Below are 17,605 nucleotides of genomic sequence, written 5' to 3'. Positions count from 1 at the left end.
TAATATAATATAATATAATAATTAATTCATCATTTTTGAATAAAAATTAATTTGAATAGATACATTATTATATTTATTATTTATTACTTTATCACTAATTATTGTATTGTAGTTACTAGAGTAAAGTCCAAATATTATGGGAATAAAGTCATAACGTTACAAGAAAAAAAATACTAGATGAAAGCCAAAATATTTGGAAAATTAAAAATAAAATGAAGCGCAAGAAAGAGCAAAACATTGTAATGGTAGGAGTTGAATAAAACACTTTTTCACCTCCTGTTTATTGCTTTTCTTGAAATATATAAACGTCTTAGCGCATCAACATGGGTTGGTTTACAGAATGTAAAATATCAAAGTGGCCCCTGCATCCCTTGTTTTGTTTTGGGGTTTTTTTTGGTATGTGGCCCTCGCTGGGGAAAAAGTGTGGACACGCCATTCTCAAATGAAGCTGGAGGCCAGCACCTTTCACGGAGGCGTTGCTGAGCAATGAATTAGCAATGAATTAGTTCTAGACATAAATCGTGAAAGACGCTTGGGTGTTTCTGTTCTAACGGCTTGTAGAGATTGGGCTGGCAGCCGTTGACGATTGAAGATGGAGACGGTTCGCAGGAGACGGTCTTTGAGAACGCAGTGGGGACTCATTTTCTACTTCTGTTTGAGTCTGCTTCTGTGACGGTTTACACATAAAACATGATCAAACCAGTATGACTAATTTCATTTATTTATAAGTCCATTTGCAGCCAACAGTTAATGTGCTTCAATTACACCAGCTGCTTATTTCCTTCTCTCTCGCTCTGTCTCTGTTATTTCTGAATAAAACCTTTGAACTGAAGTTGTAATAACCTGCTTTTGCAGATTATCCATCCACTTTCACAATATTGTGGTTTATGGCCTGCATAACTGTAAACACTGTAAACTTTATGAACATGAATGAATGAGCATCCTGTAGCGCAAAGCACTGCTGTGCCTACAATGTGAGCCTCACCAGTGTTTCCCATACATTCATTTAACACATTTGGCGCTACCTGTTTTCCCTCGCTCATAAACACGTTACCACGCGCCATGGCCGCCACAGAATGAGAAGACCGAGCATCCATCCATCCATTTTCTATGCCGCTTCTCCTCATTAGGGTCGCGGGGGTATGCTGGAGCCTATCCCAGCTGAGCATATACCACATATTAAAAAACAACTAGCGGCAAATCTAGTGGAGAGACTTTTCTTTACATCTCTCGCAATCATTTCCTTGGTCTACCTGTTGGATGTCTGTTGCTTTGTACACCAGTGGTTTACTTCTTTTCTGATTCAATTGTAAATCCCAGGAAATAAAAACTAAAAACGGTGTCATATTAATATTTTCATGCCAATCCAAAACGTTTGTAGTCTACAGCAAAAATGAATCACTTGGCCTCGCTCTTCCAATGCTTCTGGAGGGCACTGTGGGTGCTCCCTAGAAAACAAAACATCGTCCCATTGCAGTCTTACTCCAAGTTTAGACACACAATTCTTAGATCCCCCCCCAAAAATAACACTTTCTGGTTGACATTTTCAAGAAAAAGCAACCAATGAGCAGCGATTAATTTCGCTCACCGTGATCACACATCGCGGGCGCCATTTTTGGAACATCGTTTGTTTATATTAGAGTTGCAGAGAGCTACACGACATAACAAAAACATGGACAAAAGAGAAATGGACTGTACCGAGACAAGGGTGCAAGACCTCTGAATATTATGGCTGAAAGAAACTAAAAGAAAAGAAATCTACTCCGGTTCCCGCGTAACAGTCTATCAACGAGGGTGACACTCTGTGTTTCTGCCTGTCTCATTTTACATCCATAACACTCATTTCTGGTTCCAACAACAAACCAGAAGCATTCAGACTTACGGAAGCATGTTTGCGGCAGCCGGAGTCAAACATAGTGTAGCGTCCAATGTGCAGGGCGTCTAGAGTCACCCACAAGAACTCAGAAACTTGTGCACTTTGGAGAGGACGTTCCGGCTCCATTTATTCAATACAACATGCGTTACCACGTAACAACGACAGTCGCCTCTTCATGATGTCATCCCTGCGCCCCACTCTCCAGGCATGCCTAATCAACTTACGCTAAATCAAACTGTTACAATAGCACATGTCACCAAACACCTTATAAGGCCACCTCGCAGGCGCACATCCGCGATGTCACTGCCACCCCCAGTTGTTTTGGTTTCCATTTTCTATGTTAAACAGCAGGGTATGTTGGTATGAACCAGTGTTTGGTTCTAGGATGTTAATATTTACTTTGGTATATTTTTTACATTTTTGCTTAAGTTGTGGCTGCAGCAGAATAATGTGTTTATTTTGTGTTATTTTGCTAAGTGATGGTTTTGTGGGGAGTTTTGTTCAACAACACTAGGTAAAAGTGATGTTAAATGTTCAGTCGTCCATTCATTTGTCATTTGTAATTATTTCTGTATCATTTTCTGCATGTACAACTATAATTATTGTCTATAAAATGTGTTTTGCTGCAATTGGCTGGCGACCAGTCCAGGGTGTATCCCACCTCTCGCCCGAAGTCAGCTGGGATAGGCTCCAGCATACCCGCGAACCTAGTGAGGATAAGCGGCATAGAATATTGATGGATGGATGGATGGAAAATGTGTTTTGTGTTCACATTTTTGAGTGTCTGGAACGGATTTATTGGATTTACATTATTTTCTATGGGAAAATTAGCTTTGGTCCGTTTTGGTTTGAGTCGGACCTTGTGGAACGGATTAATGACATTAACTAACTACATTAGCACGTTTTAATGTATGTTTAAATGACATCTCAGGTTCTTGTGTTTGTTGTGGGGAGATTAGCTTTCACCACACAATCTGTACTTTCTGCTACGTATGAATGATTTTTAATTGCTGGATTACATGTCAGTGACTTCTAAAGTGTTGTATGTGGATTTTCCAGAGCCATTTTACTAAATAAAGCATCATTGAAGATGTTGGTTGTGAACGTTCTTTCTCACATAAATTTTACGCAATGTACCGACCTGTTATTGTTATTGTTATATTGTTGTTGTTATCTTATCTCTGACAAACGAAATATGCACGTATGATTTTCAGTCTATTTTCATTCATTTGTGAATGAAAATTGTGCTGTTGAAATTTGGCCCTGCCGCTGTTTGCTACCTTTCTACACACCAGGAAGCGTCAGTCATGTCACATATTAAGTGTCTTCTTTGAGAACATTATGACATTAAACAGGTAGGTTTTATTGTCTCCATATACTTTAAAAATATGATTTATTTCAGCTTTTTTAACTATGGTGTTGGCACCCCTCCCCCCTTTTTCCCCTCCCCTGGTACAAGTCTTCAAGTTCTTATGTTGTAAAGTGTGCTTATTTGTGTCTATGTCTATGTTGTTGAGTTTTTTTGCCTGTCCCACACTGTACACGCCCAAAAGGAGCATAGCTTGGAATTGTTGTTTGTTTTTCCCCCTCCCCTTCCCTCTTGTTCTTCCCTTTCCTCTCCCCCTTTTATCGGCCAGTCATCCTGTCCTGTCTACCCCCCGTCGTATTGTATGGTATGTTGTATATGTATGTGATTGCACAACTTCGCTTAAGTGACAAGTAAAGGCCATTGGATGTAATTTGTCTCCTTATTGGTGTAAACATTGCCCTCTCCTCCTGGCTTTGTCTTATTCGCTTGTGGATTGAATTTTGTTAGCAGTGGCCCGTGTCACTCCACGTAGACTGGCGTTTAGTAACTGAAACAAGGTACCTTTCGATTTTAGTCGGTGTCCAGTCGTACCCACGGAATCCGGTCGGTGCCTATAAACGTGCCAGTACCCATCCCTAGCGGTTACGCAGTATTGGGATTTTGTCTGTAAGATGAGTTTGTTTTGGTCAGATTCAGAGCGAGGTTGTTTCAGATGAGAGGATATCATTCACACAGCCAGCAAAGCAATAAGTCACCTCTTCGCCCTCACCCACAAAACGCTCTGTCTTTCTGCTTCATGGTGCAGTCAGAGCAGAGTGGCCGCAGGGCAGGATTGTCCTGTCAGCAGCGCACTGAATGCCTGATTCAGCTGCTGGTGTCACTGCAGTCGTATCCAGGATGGATGTGTGGCCGTGTCGCTGCTGCACGCCACTGAGTTCTGTGGCCATTTGCTCCCCGGTTCCAGCCGCTTGAGCCCAAAAGTGTCCATCGTGACTTTCAGTTGAAAACGAGGTATTATTGCTTCATGTCATGTAAAAAAAAAAAAAAAAAGCGATCACTGACGTGTTGTGTTAACCCATTTGTTCATCAGAGATTTGTTTGTTCCTTCTAACAGCCAATCGCCCTATCCTAGGTAGGGTCATGGGAAGCGAGATCCCTTTTCAAGATGACTTAGGAAGAAGGGAAAGAATTTCCCTCATTTTATCTTACCTTGTATAGCAGTATAGATGTACTATCCACTGAAAATCACAGCCATTATTGTCAAAATAAATACCTGGGTACCTTCTAGTGAGTCAATCATACCCCTTTTCCATTGCAGCAAGCTTTGGTGCTGGTGCAGCATTAGTTCAGAGCTGGAGTTGAACAAGTGTCAACAGGCTCTACACCAGATTCATGGAAAATTGGAAAATTCCATGCCCAAGAGGATTAAGGCGGTGATAGAAACAATGGCGGTCATACAATTTGGGCACATTCACACTCACTTCTGTTGCCGGCTGGTTCTCAACTGATGCCTCGGGACCCAAAAGTGGGTTGTGGGTCTTTGCCTGGGAAAAAAATAAAGAAATAATGTAATGACCCAATCTGTATTTGCTTGCTACTCCATGTTTCTGGGCGAATTTGTCAAGCTTGAGTGGTGGAGGAAGGACATCCACAGGTGACCGACACACAGCTACAGATATCTGCTGGAGAAGAGCGCGGCATAAAGAGACTGAGTCTCAATGCTGCAGATGTGTGTTGAAAACAGTCCTTTAAAATATAAGATGTCTGAAAAGTTTGAGGTGAAAAATTCCTGCAATTTGTCAGTGAGGGTTGATGGTGGGTCCTGCCGCCAAACCAGTTGAGAAACGCTGATTTAGACAGCTGTGTGTGTGTGTGAGTGTGGACAGTAAATCTATACTTCTTTTTTAAGCTGCAGCGACTACACTTAGTTTAATTATGTTATATTGTCCCTTGAGAAGAATAAAATGGACGCTGAAATGTGATGCACTCACTTTTGTGAGACGCAGTCCTTGCTGTGATGCAGCATCGCTAAACATTATGCAACGGTGCATCAAACTGTGTCACATGATGACAGACGAGTGCATACTTGCATAAGTTACATTTTTGGTCGAGACTTCTTGATAAAGAATACGGTTAGGTGTTGCATGAGAAAGTCTGGAGTGACAGAAAAGCGTGTTAGACTAGAGCAGAAGGACAGTTGTGACAATGAGCCGCTTCTTGTTTGTCATGATGATGGACAGACTGACAGATGAGGTCAGGCAGGAATCTCGCTGGAGTATAATATTTGCAGATGGCGTTGTGGTCTGCCTTGTGTTTACCTTCTCAGACTGATGTTTGCATGCAAATATACAGAGTGAACGAACATACTATGTATCGAGGGTGTCACAAGATTAAAAACGTGGCGAGATTTCTGGTTCAGAAAGAAACTGTCTCACTCTGTGTATTGGTTCATCACCGAGACCAGGGGTGTCCAAAGTGTGGTCGGTGGCTGTTTTTTTATTGGCCCGCAGCACATTCTAAAAATATAATTTAGCAAGAACACAAAAAAAAAACAACAAAAAAACCCATTGAAAACTCTGCAGTCATTTCACAAGAATAAAGTCAAAATATTAAGAGAAAAAAAGTTGTAATCTAGCGAGAAAAGGTCGTAATTTTACAAGAATGTAGCTGTAATATTAAAAGGAAAAATAACGTTATTTTAGTTGCATAAAGTTGAAATATTAAAGAATAAACTGTTTTTTTTTAAGTCGTAATATTATCGGAAACAAACAAAACAACAAAGTTGCAATTTTTGGAAAATTAGGTTGCGTAAAAAATTATAATGTTACTGAAGTCAAAATATTGTAGGATAGAAGTCATAACTATGGGAGGAAAATCTGCAAGAAGAACGTTGAAATAGTTGGAAAATTTGAACCAAAACAACAGCAGAAATACAACAAACAGCTGTCATTTTACGAGAATAAAGTCAAAATATTAGGAGAAAAAAGCAGTATTCTAACAAGAAAAAAAAGGACACATTTTTACAAGAAAACATTTGTAATATTATGAGGAAAAATAATGTTGTTTAGTATCATAAAAGTGAAATATTAAAGAAAAAATGCATTTTTTTTTAAAAGTTGTAATATCATGGGAATTGTAATTTGTGGAACATTAGGTTGGGGATAAAGTTGTAATATTATGGGAATAAAGTCAAAATACTATGAAACTTAAGTCATAATATTACAAAAAGAAAATTTACAAAGATTATTTAAGAAGAAAGTTGAAATATTAGAAAAATGTAAAAGAATCAACTGCAAAAATGGGGGAAAAAGAGCAAGTAGTGATTATGGCTTTTTCACCTGTGTCACAGAGCTGACATGCAGTTTTCTTGAAATATATATTTAACCTCTTAACATATCTACGATCTATGATGTGTTGCTTTACAAAATATCAAAGTGGCAAAAACTGCATCCTTTCTTTTTTCACTATGTGGCCTTCGGTGGAAAAGGTGTGGACATCCCTGACCTAGACTCTTCATAGAACAAGCAAGCACCGTCATACAGTCGCTTTGTCTCTGAGGCATACACACACAGTAACCAAATGGAGCTTCGTGAGGAGCAATACAAGGTAACGTAGTAGAAGTTATGAGGAAAAAAGATGATTGCCAAGCCAAATGCCACAGCCCGGTGTGGGAATATTAATAATGAGCAAGGCGAGCCCATCAACACGAATGAGCCAGTATGCCGAATTTATTCCAGAGTGGTCGGCAAAGCAAATACAAACAGAACAGCGCAAAACAGTGTGCGTTCGCAGAAATGCTACTCTTTAATATAGTTGAAAAGCCAGCATTTCAAGAAATGCTACAAGCGTATGACAGACAGTACGTAAGAACCACAACTTTACAGAGTGAAAGATGACATATTAAATGACTTCGATGCCGCTTGTCCTCACTCGGGTCGCAGGTATGCTGGAGCCTATCCCAGCTGTCTTCGGGCGAGAGGCGGGGTACACCCTGGACTGTTTGTATAGACAAACAACCATTCACACTGACATTCACACCTATGGACCTTTTAAAGCCGCCAGTTAACCTAGCATGCATGTTTTTGGAATGTGGAGGGAAACCGAACCCAGATTCGATTCGAACCCAGATCTTCCCGATCTCCTGACTGTGTGGCCAACATGCTAACCACAAGGCCATAGTGCGACCTACATTAAATGACATATTAAAGGAAATATTGCATTATTATGAGATATTATTATTATTTGTTTTTAATATTATTATAACATTAGTGGTTTATTTGGTCTCAAAAACAATAATATTGACAATAATATTGTTTAGCGTCAATTTGTGGGACAATAAACATTTCAAAATGCACCTGCATTGTTTTGGGCCGCTTTTACGGTAAATCCAAAAGATTGTTTGTCATATTTTTTCATTCTACTTTTCTTAAAATTACCATTAAAATCTTGTCTCACGTCACTTTCGTGGACCCGTGAGTTGGCTGTCTCGTGACACCCCTACTGCCGTATGCTGAGGCTTGTTTCGTTGGCAGAAGGGTGGTTGCCAGCTACCGCAATGTGTCTTCTCGATCTTGAACCTCCAGTGTACACCAGTGTTTCCCAACTTTTATTGATAAAAGGCCCATATTTTACATGAGATAAAGTGAATACACAGGGTAACTATGTATTTTCTGCCATCAAGTGGAAGAACTGTCAACTAGAATTCCGGTTAATTTATGGCTAACTACAGTTCCCGTGGTGCTTAGAGTGCAGATTCAGGAAGTAGTGAATTGGTGTAGTAAAGTGGACGCTAATATCACATGTTTGGAAGCCTAATGCAGCGATTGTGTTTTGAGCTTTCAAATCTGAAGTAAGTTTGATCAAGTGTAGAATAATTACAGCTTCTGCTTGGACTGCTTGGACCGTGGCAGCTGTTGAACGCCTATGAAAAAAAGCGTCACACATCTGACTCATCAGAGCTAACGAGCAAGGCTGGGAACACTGCCCTGAGTGTAGGGCAGGATTGCAAGGTTTATACTGTCCCTTTCTGTGTAAATATCCCATGTTACAACATGCACACTTGCAGCTTTTGGTGGGTGTGGCTTATATTCAGGTGCCCTTAACATTTACGGTAATTGTTCTGCCTGTCATTATATGTCATTTTCGGACCAATTAAGTGAAATTGGTGCTTGAGAATCACTTGTTTACACTATTGACATTTTGTGCAATTCTTACTCTTTCTTGTCTGTTTTTAGTGAATTTCCCCTCAAATGAATACGAAAGGTTCATCTCACCTTATCCTCCTAGCAACACAAAGGATGTGCCCCCGGCTTTATGACGTTCATACACACATTTGATTCAGCCGTGAAATGTCTTTGTACAGAGGAAGTGCATCTTGATCTTTGTACGGGAAACATAACACTGCATCAAAGCTCCTCTAGTGACATGAGAACTGTGGAACGGTGTGTGTGTGTGCGTTCACATGCATGAATACTAATATGATGAGAAATTTATATATACACTGTATATATATTTTAAATATGACAACAACTCAAAATGATTCTCAGTAGTTTGTGTGGCCCCCACGTGCTTGTACGCATGCCTGACAACGTCGGGGCATGCTCCTAATGAGACTACGGATGGTGTGCTGGGGGATCTCCTCCCAGATCTGGACCAGGGCATCAATGAGCTCCTGGACAGTCTGAGGAGCAACCTGGCGGCGCCGGATGGACCTAAACATAATGTCCCAGAGGTGTTCTATTGGGTTTAGGTCAGGTGAACGTGGGGGCCAGTCAATGGTATCAATTTCTTCATCCTCCAGGAACTACCTGCATACACTAGCCACATGAGGTCGGGCATTGTCGTTGACCAGGAGGAACCCAGGTCCCACTGCACCAGCGTAGGTTCTGACAATGGGTCCAAGGATTTCATCCCGATACCTAATAGCAGTCAGGGTGCCGTTATCTAACCTGTAGAGGTCTGTGCGTCCTTCCAGGGATATGCCTCCCCAGACCATCACTGACCCACCACCAAACCGGTCATGCTGAATGATGTTGCAGGCAGCATAACGTTCTCCACAGCATCTTCAGACCCTTTCACGTCTGTCGCATGTGCTCAGGTTGAACTTGCTCTCATCAGTGAAGAGCACAGGGCACCAGTGGTGTAGTTGCCAATTCTGGTGGTCTATGGCAAATGCCAATCGAGCTCTACGGTGCTGGGCAGTGAGCACAGGGCCCACTACAGGACGTCGGGCCCTCAGGCCACCCTCATGGAGCCTGTTTCTGATTGTTTGGTCAGAAACATTCACACCAGTGGCCTGCTGGAGGTCATTTTGTAGGGCTCTGGCAGTACTCATCCTGTTCCTCCTTGCACAAAGGAGCAGATACCGATCCTGCTGAGGGTTGAAGGACCTTCTACGGCCCTGTCCATCTCTCCTGGAGTAACTACCTGTCTGCTGGAATCTCCTCCATGGGTCCAGGTACCGCAGTGATGCCCTGGTCCAGATCTGGGAGGAGATCCCGCAGGACACCATCCGTAGTCTCATTCGGAGCATGCCCCGACGTTGTCAGGCATGCGTACAAGCACGTGGGGGCCACACAAACTACTGAGAATCATTTTGAGTTGCTACAATGACATTTTAGCAAAATGGACCAGTCTGCTGCATCATTTTTTCACTTTCATTTTTGGGGTGTCTTTGATTTCCCCCCTCTATAGGGTGATCATTTTAATTTCTATCAAATGATGTGGCATCATTTTGTTACTAATACATCACCCACTTATTATCAGGAAAGATATTCAAGATCATTTTTCCCCCAGTTTAGATCTGATGTGTTTTCCAAGTGTTCCTTTATTTTTTTTGAGCAGTTTATTTCAAATATATGCTACTAAAGTTACATTATATTTCCTCATAAGGTCAGGAGTTTATTCTCATTAAATTGCTCCTTTTTCTTCTCATTAGAATATGACTTTTATCTTAATATTTTTCTTTTAATGATCTTTTTTCCCTTTTAATTTGTCTATTTTCTTATATTTGCATATTTTTTGCTTTTTTCATGTAAAATATTAGCCCTTTGTTCATATCTGCTGTTTATTTTTAAATTTTGCAACAATTTCATCTTTCTTCTTTTCTTCTCGTAATATTATGACTTTATTCCCATGATATTTTTACTTTATTCTCATAACATTGTAACTTTTTCCGCAACCTAATTTTCCCAAAATTACAATATTACAACTTTAAAAATAATAACACCTTTCTTTGATATTTCCAGTTTATGCTACTAAAATAACGTTATTACAACTCCTTTTCGTTAGATTACTATTTTTTTTTTTTAGTATTTTGACTTTGTTCATATAGAATTAGTGCAGATTTTTCAATTTTTGCTGCTGTTGGTTGTTTTTTTTTTTTAGTTTACTTGTTAAATGATATCTTTAAGGCTGCACTTTGGACATCCCTGTACAAGACAGACTCATCCTCAAGTAACAATTAAAATTAACCATGAATTATACCTCTAAAAAGAGTTCTATGGGAAGTATGATATTGCTTCTGAATGGGGGTTTACTGTAGGGCAAATGTATTTTTTTCACCTACTAAAGTGGCCAGCCTATGCTGTGGATGTGTTGCTGACTCGCTGCCCTGAAAAACTTATGCTTTTTTAAGCAATCTCAACATAAAAGTCTGTTTTTAACTGGTCATGGCGCAAAATCCTACAAAAGTCTCATGAGAATAGGCTGACACAATTGATGTGTTCTTCGGTGGAAATCTCTAAGAAAGGAAGTGCTTGGATGGCGTGTCAACAATGCCTGTTTTGCTTAAGATGTATTTATTTTTAAAAAACAGGCTGGCCTACAGTGTCATTGTTGCGTAGGATTGTGTTTTTTGTATTTTTAAAATTATTCTATCTACATTACAGCGATTTATTGATTTATTTATTATGTATTGTGTAAAACTAAGACAGGAACAACATCAAATTAAAAGCATTTTTTTTCCAGAGAGAAGATGATAACGTCGCTGTTTGATGTGTGTGGTAACAGGCAGTGTGCTAGCATGAATTAACTTGAGGTTGTGCACCGAACAAATATGCACATCAGCAATCAAACCTTACTTTTATGCATTCGAATATGAGGTGAAGGAAAAACAGGAAAAATACAGTATAGTAGTCTATTTGTGCAGCGTGGGAAAAACGTGAAAGTCAGCACAAACACAACTATGGTGTGTTCAGGGTCGCCGTTCGCCGAAACACAATGAAAGAAAACAACATAAACATGCAAAAACTGAGGGATTTCTAACTATACCATTTTTTGAGTAAAATAATGGCCCATATTTCCAAACTTGATATGCGTTTACCGTAAATTTTGGTGTGTAAGTCTCACTGGTATATGAGCCGCACCCGCTGAAGTTAGAGTGAACTAAAGTGTTTTTGTTTTTTTAAGGAAATACACTTAAGAAGTCTCGCTTGGATAAAGAGTAACACACATATGCAATTTCTGAAGAATTTAAATTATTATAAGTGTAATTTTAGGACTCAGGGACATGCAACAAATGGTATTTTTCCAGTGTTTAAATTCATCTTGTTTAAATAAATCTTTAAAATTTGTTTTATATGCAATCACATCAACGTACGGACACTTTGATGAATACAGTGTTACATTCTGGGGATGCAAATGGCAGCGATTTGGTGGCTTGACCCATGCTTGTTTTTTCATTTATGCATAATGCCAACTTAATGCTTCGGGATTCTTCTCACGGGCACCGTAGACCACCATGAGTGCGAAGAGAGGCGCAAAGGGTGGCGGACATGCCACGCCCCCAGGGAGCAGCAGTCAACATGCTGTTGTTCCGCTGTTTCCATGGCAACCTCGCCGAGGTGCGGCTGAGCTCCAAAGTGATAACATACAGTATATGAGGTGGGGGAGGGTTCGGGACGGAGAAGCAGGTGGTGGGTGGAGAGAAAAGGGAGTACAGTTGGAGGCGGATGTTGGGGGGTGGGGGGTTGCTGTTGTTTAAATAGCGGGAGCACAAGGAGACCAAACACTCTCGCTCTCTTCGCTCGTGTCGGCTCGAGCTGGAAGAAAGCGAGACGCAGTGTGGAATCGTTGCTTCATGCTTCATCCAGTGTGCCCACGCTCACCTGCTGCTTGACGCAGTACGGCACAGTGGACATGAATACTGACAGTATATGAATACATCTCAACACACACACACACACACACACACACACACACACACACACACACACACACACATTCTGTTCACCAGCCAGGAAAGGTTACTTCAAGGTTACAGCAAAAAAATGCTTCACAAGCATTTTGCATGCGGACGACATTCTTTGTACATTGGGTTGTTATTCATTTCAGACCGTTTGTGTTCATTCAGAAGGGTAAAACTAAGAAAGAGGAAGGGGATACAGCTATTTCACACACAGGCAATGTCGGTTCCTTAACTTCACTGGCATTTGTGATCATCGGAGACGACATTCTGCAAGATGGAGATGAGGCAGGACCAGGAAGAAAGCGTTATTTTGCGTGTCTATTTACCTCCATTGTTGTGATTTTTGAGGTTGTAAAAAATATTCTTCATATGCAAGTACATATACTGTAGTACGGGGGTGTCCAAAGTGTGGCCTGCGGCTCGCAGCAGATTCTACAAATCTGATTTAACAAGACAATTTTAAAAAAATGAAAACAAATCTGCAGTCATTTTACAAGAATAAAGTACAAATATTAACTCACTCAATCCCAGCCATTTTTCAAAAGACAACCCCTTCAGTAGCGGCCATTTTAGACCATTTGGACTGATCTTTCAAGGCGCACAGAATATTGTGTCCTATGGCTTTATAAAAATGCAACCTACCAAAAGAAAGATTAGACTCCCGTCTTTCATCAGAAAAAAAGCTTCAGGAAAATATCAATTCCCGACTAGAAAAGGGAGAAAAGATACATTTCAAGCATAACTTTCACTTTGAAATATTTAAATAAATACACATATTTTTTGCTTTTGTGACAGCTGAAATATCTAAACAACTATACCTGTCATGTTCTGTGTTCTGCTCTGCTGCCCTCTGTCGTTTATTTGTTGCAGCACATCCCTGAACATGACCCAGCCCTAATTACACACACCTGCAGCTCATTACCACCGGCCTACTTAAGCTCCAGCCAAACTCCAGACCGGTGCCAGATTGTACTCCTTGACTCCTTGACAACCTGCTCCCTGTACCTGCTCCTTACCCTGCTCTCTGGCTCCCCGCTTACCTGTACCTACCTGCTAGCCCTTTGTGTGATCTTCTCCTGTAAGGTTTGCCTGCAGTGTATTTTTGTTATTTCTAGTTTTATCCTAACAGCCTTTTGCTGTTAGTGTTTTTTGTTATGGACTCTTACCTTGTTGGATTTTCCTTATTTGTACTTTGTATTTTTGCTTTGGACTCTATATATTAAGTTGTTCTTTTGTACTTTCTGCCTCCCTTGTCTGCATTTGGGATCCTAAAATACTCGCCGTGTTCCACGGCCGCCCATGACAGAACAATCTGGCCAGAACATGGATCCCGCAGACATGGAACAATTCCGAAAAGCCCTGACACACCAAGGACACATGGTGGGAAGCCATGAGAAGTCGCTCCAAGGGATCCTGGAAGCCATTTCTGTTCTCTCTGCTAACATGGAAGCATTAAATCAACGACTGGGATGTTCCGCTCCGATTCCGCCACCAGAGGTCGGTACAACCACTACCATGAGTGATTCCGCTGCTGCCACAGCTGCAAGCACACCTGCTGCTCATCAAGCTCGTGAGCCCAGTATCCCTCACCCTCCTCGCTTCTCTGGTGACTCTGATTCCTGTAACCAGTTTCTACATCAATGTTCGTTAGTTTTTGATCAACAACCTACATCTTACTCCTCTGATCAAGCTAAAGTAGCCTTCATAATGAGCTTGCTTGCGGGTAGAGCTGCCACTTGGGCCCTGGCCATAAGTACGTCTATGCCCGCCATCCGTACCTCCTTACCATTATTTTTAGAGGAGATAAGAAGGGTGTTTCATCACCCTATCCGGGGTTTAGAAGCCACCAATCGCCTGTTGGACTTAAAACAAAGAGGGCAATCTGTGGCCGATTTTTCCATTGACTTCCGTGTGCTCGCAGCAGCAAGCGGATATCCCGATACCGTGCTCCGTGGTATCTTCCGGAGGGCTCTTAGTGCCCGCATTAAGGATGAGCTAATAGCCAAGGATAATACTACATCGCTTGATGACTTGATAAACTTAGCGATTTGTTTAGACAACCGAGTAAAGGAGAGAATCAGGGACTATGCAGAGGAGGGATACCAGGTTCATACACCGATACCACATTCGCCCACGGAGCAGAGGAGGACTCACCCCATCAAGGTTGATGGTGATACGGAGGTTCCAATGCAGCTGGGAGGACGACGACTAGCCGCCGAGGAGAGAGCCCGTCGCCGTCGCCTGAACCTGTGCCTGTATTGCGGTAACCCAGGTCATCGGCTTCTTCAATGCCCCATCCGTCCAGTTCGTCGCCAAGGGTCGACTCCAGGAGCACCATCGGCACAACTATCGCTATCCAGTATCGATCCTCCCGTCACCAGCAGCCAGTCCTCTGCTGGTATTTGTGAGTACCCCCAGGAAGTGATCGACACAGGCAATGAGTCCCTGAGACGTCTCCAGGTCAAGGGGATTATTACAGGGGGGGGCAGAAATGTGACTGTAACCGCACTAGTTGACTCTGGTGCCGATGACTGCTTTTTGGATACGTCATTCGTTGAGAAACATAATATCCCAGTGATTAAGCTATCCTCTCCGAAGGAGGTTCTGTCTTTAGATGGACGTCTTCTAGCAGTAGTCACGTATCAGACCGAACCTCTTTCTCTGCAATTGTCGGGTAATCACTCAGAGGATTAGCTTCTTTATTATGCCTTCCCAAGCAGCTCCACTAGTGTTAGGGTTACCGTGGCTCAAACTCCACAATCCTGCCGTAGATTGGACTAAGATGAACATAGTCAACTGGAGTACGTTCTGCCACGCTAACTGCCTTAGGTCTGCCATTTCCGAGGTTTCCGTTAAACCACTTCCTGTAGAGGAGATTAACCTCACCAATGTGCCTGAGGAATATCATTATTTGAAACAAGTATTTAGTAAGGATCGTGCACAGACACTTCCACCTCATAGACCGTATGATTGCTCGATAGAATTACTAGCCAACACCACATTACCCAGCGCTAAGCTCTATAATATTTCTGGGCCGGAACAAAAGGCTCTTAAGGACTATATCTCTGCCTCGCTAGCTTCCGGTCTCATCCGTCCTTCTTCCTCTCCTCTCGGTGCGGGTTTCTTTTTTGTTGCCAAGAAGGACAAGTCCTTGCGCCCCTGTATCGATTATCGGGGTTTGAACAGTATTACGGTACGTAATAGTTATTCGCTCCCTCTCATGGACTCTGCCTTTTCCGCTCTCCATTCGGCACGGATCTTTTCTAAACTGGACCTCCGTAATGCCTACCACTTAGTGCGCATTAAGGATGGAGACGAGTGGAAGACCGCGTTTAACACTCCGCTGGGGCACTTTGAGTATCTTGTCATGCCCTTCGGTCTTACTAACGCCCCAGCGGTGTTCCAGAATCTGATTAACGACGTTTTAAGCGATATGATTAATCTGTTTTGCTTCGTGTATCTTGATGATATTCTGATTTTCTCTAGGAATCTACAAGAACACACTACGCATGTCAAACTCGTTCTTCAACGCCTCCTTGAAAATAGGTTGTATGTTAAAGCTGAGAAGTGTGATTTCCACGCCACATCAGTGCCGTTCCTGGGGTACATCGTGGAGAAGGGTCAATTGCGTGCCGATCCCGCCAAGATTCAGGCGGTGGTCGAATGGCCAACTCCCAAATCAAGGAAGCACTTACAGAGGTTCCTAGGGTTCGCCAACTTCTACAGGCGATTTATCCGCAATTTCAGCAGTAAGGCAGGACCTCTGACTAGGCTTACATCTCTTAAGGTTCCGTTTGTGTGGACCCCAGAGGCAGAGACGGCTTTCTGTAATCTGAAATCGTTATTCACATCAGCACCTGTGCTCGTTCATCCTGATCCTAACCTGCAATTTTTTGTAGAGGTCGACGCATCGGATACGGGAGTGGGAGCCGTCCTGTCCCAGCGATCCTCGGTCGACCAGAGGCTGCACCCCTGCGCCTTCTTCTCTCGTCGCCTCACACAGGCTGAGAGCAACTATGATGTGGGTAACAGGGAGCTGCTGGCCATCGTTCTGGCGCTGCGGGAGTGGCGTCATTGGCTGGAGGGTGCTACACTTCCGTTCATAGTCATCACGGACCATAAGAACTTGTCATACATCCGCACCGCTCAAAGACTCAATTCTCGACAAGCCCGCTGGTCATTATTCCTCACCCGTTTCAATTTTTCAATCACTTACAGACCCGGTTCACGCAATGTCAAGCCCGATGCCCTATCAAGAGTCTTCAGCCCCACGGAGGAGGGAAAGGCACCAGAGACTATCATACCTGTGGCTCGAGTGTTGGGTGCACTCCAGTGGGAGGTGGAGAGGAAGGTGTCGGAAGCAACAGATGGGAGGAGACCACCAGAGGGCTGCCCCCCAGGAAGACTGTTCGTCCCAGAGGAGCTCAGGTCAGAGGTACTACAATGGGGTCACACGTCTAAAGTAACCTGCCACCCGGGACTCAAACGGACGTTATACGCACTGGCGCAAAGATTCTGGTGGCCTTCTATGGCGGCGGACGCCAAGGAGTTCGTCGCGGCCTGCTCTGTCTGTGCCAGGAGTAAGTCTTCAAACCGACCACCAGCCGGCCTGCTCCAACCATTACCCATCCCCGCCCGGCCCTGGTCTCACATATCCTTGGACTTCATTACCGGTTTACCTGCCTCTAGGGGGAACACGACAGTATTGAACATTGTGGACCGGTTTTCTAAAATGGCTCATTTCATTGCACTACCTGGACTACCTACATCCCTGGACACAGCTCGTCTGCTGGTGAGACACATTTTTCGTATTCACGGCATTCCCACGAACATCGTCTCAGACAGGGGCCCCCAGTTCACGTCCAGAGTCTGGAAGGCATTCTGCAAGATGCTGGGGGCCTCGGTCAGTCTTTCTTCCGGTCACCATCCCCAGACCAACGGCCAGACAGAGCGGGCCAACCAGGACCTGGAGGCTGCCCTTCGTTGCGTTTGTCACCGGCATCCATCTTCCTGGGCCCCCCACCTCCCCTGGGTGGAGTATGCACACAACACGCTTGTCAGCTCTGCCACAGGTATGTCACCCTTTAAGGTCGCTTACGGATATCAGCCCCCACTGTTCCCTTCACAGGAGGCGGAAGTTGCAGTGCCATCCGTGCAGGTTCATCTACGCCGAGCCCGGAGGATTTGGAGAGAGACAGTCGCTGCACTAGGCCGCACGGCGGCACGAAATCGA

At 43.1% G+C, this 17,605-nt stretch overlaps 1 protein-coding gene across 3 annotated transcripts in view; it reads left to right on the top strand.

Annotated features, from left to right (window-relative positions):
• fam189a1 (family with sequence similarity 189 member A1) overlaps window positions 1–17,605 on the top strand; it is a 130,631-nt gene that overhangs the window by 29,121 nt on the left and 83,905 nt on the right. The window contains exon 1 of one of the 3 annotated variants that reach the window (XM_054769729.1): window positions 162–6,791. The exons of the other annotated variants lie outside the window; for them this stretch is intronic. Coding sequence (XP_054625704.1) covers window positions 6,765–6,791 — 27 coding nt within the window. The 5' untranslated portion in view covers window positions 162–6,764. Of the gene's footprint in view, window positions 1–161; window positions 6,792–17,605 lie in introns of those variants that run through there. 3 annotated transcript variants of the gene reach the window in all.

The sequence above is a fragment of the Dunckerocampus dactyliophorus genome, chromosome 3 (assembly GCF_027744805.1).
Source record: "Dunckerocampus dactyliophorus isolate RoL2022-P2 chromosome 3, RoL_Ddac_1.1, whole genome shotgun sequence".
Taxonomy (NCBI): Eukaryota; Metazoa; Chordata; class Actinopteri; order Syngnathiformes; family Syngnathidae; genus Dunckerocampus; species Dunckerocampus dactyliophorus.
Note: the sequence above shows the minus strand (reverse complement) of the source record. Positions and strands in the feature narration are given on the sequence as shown.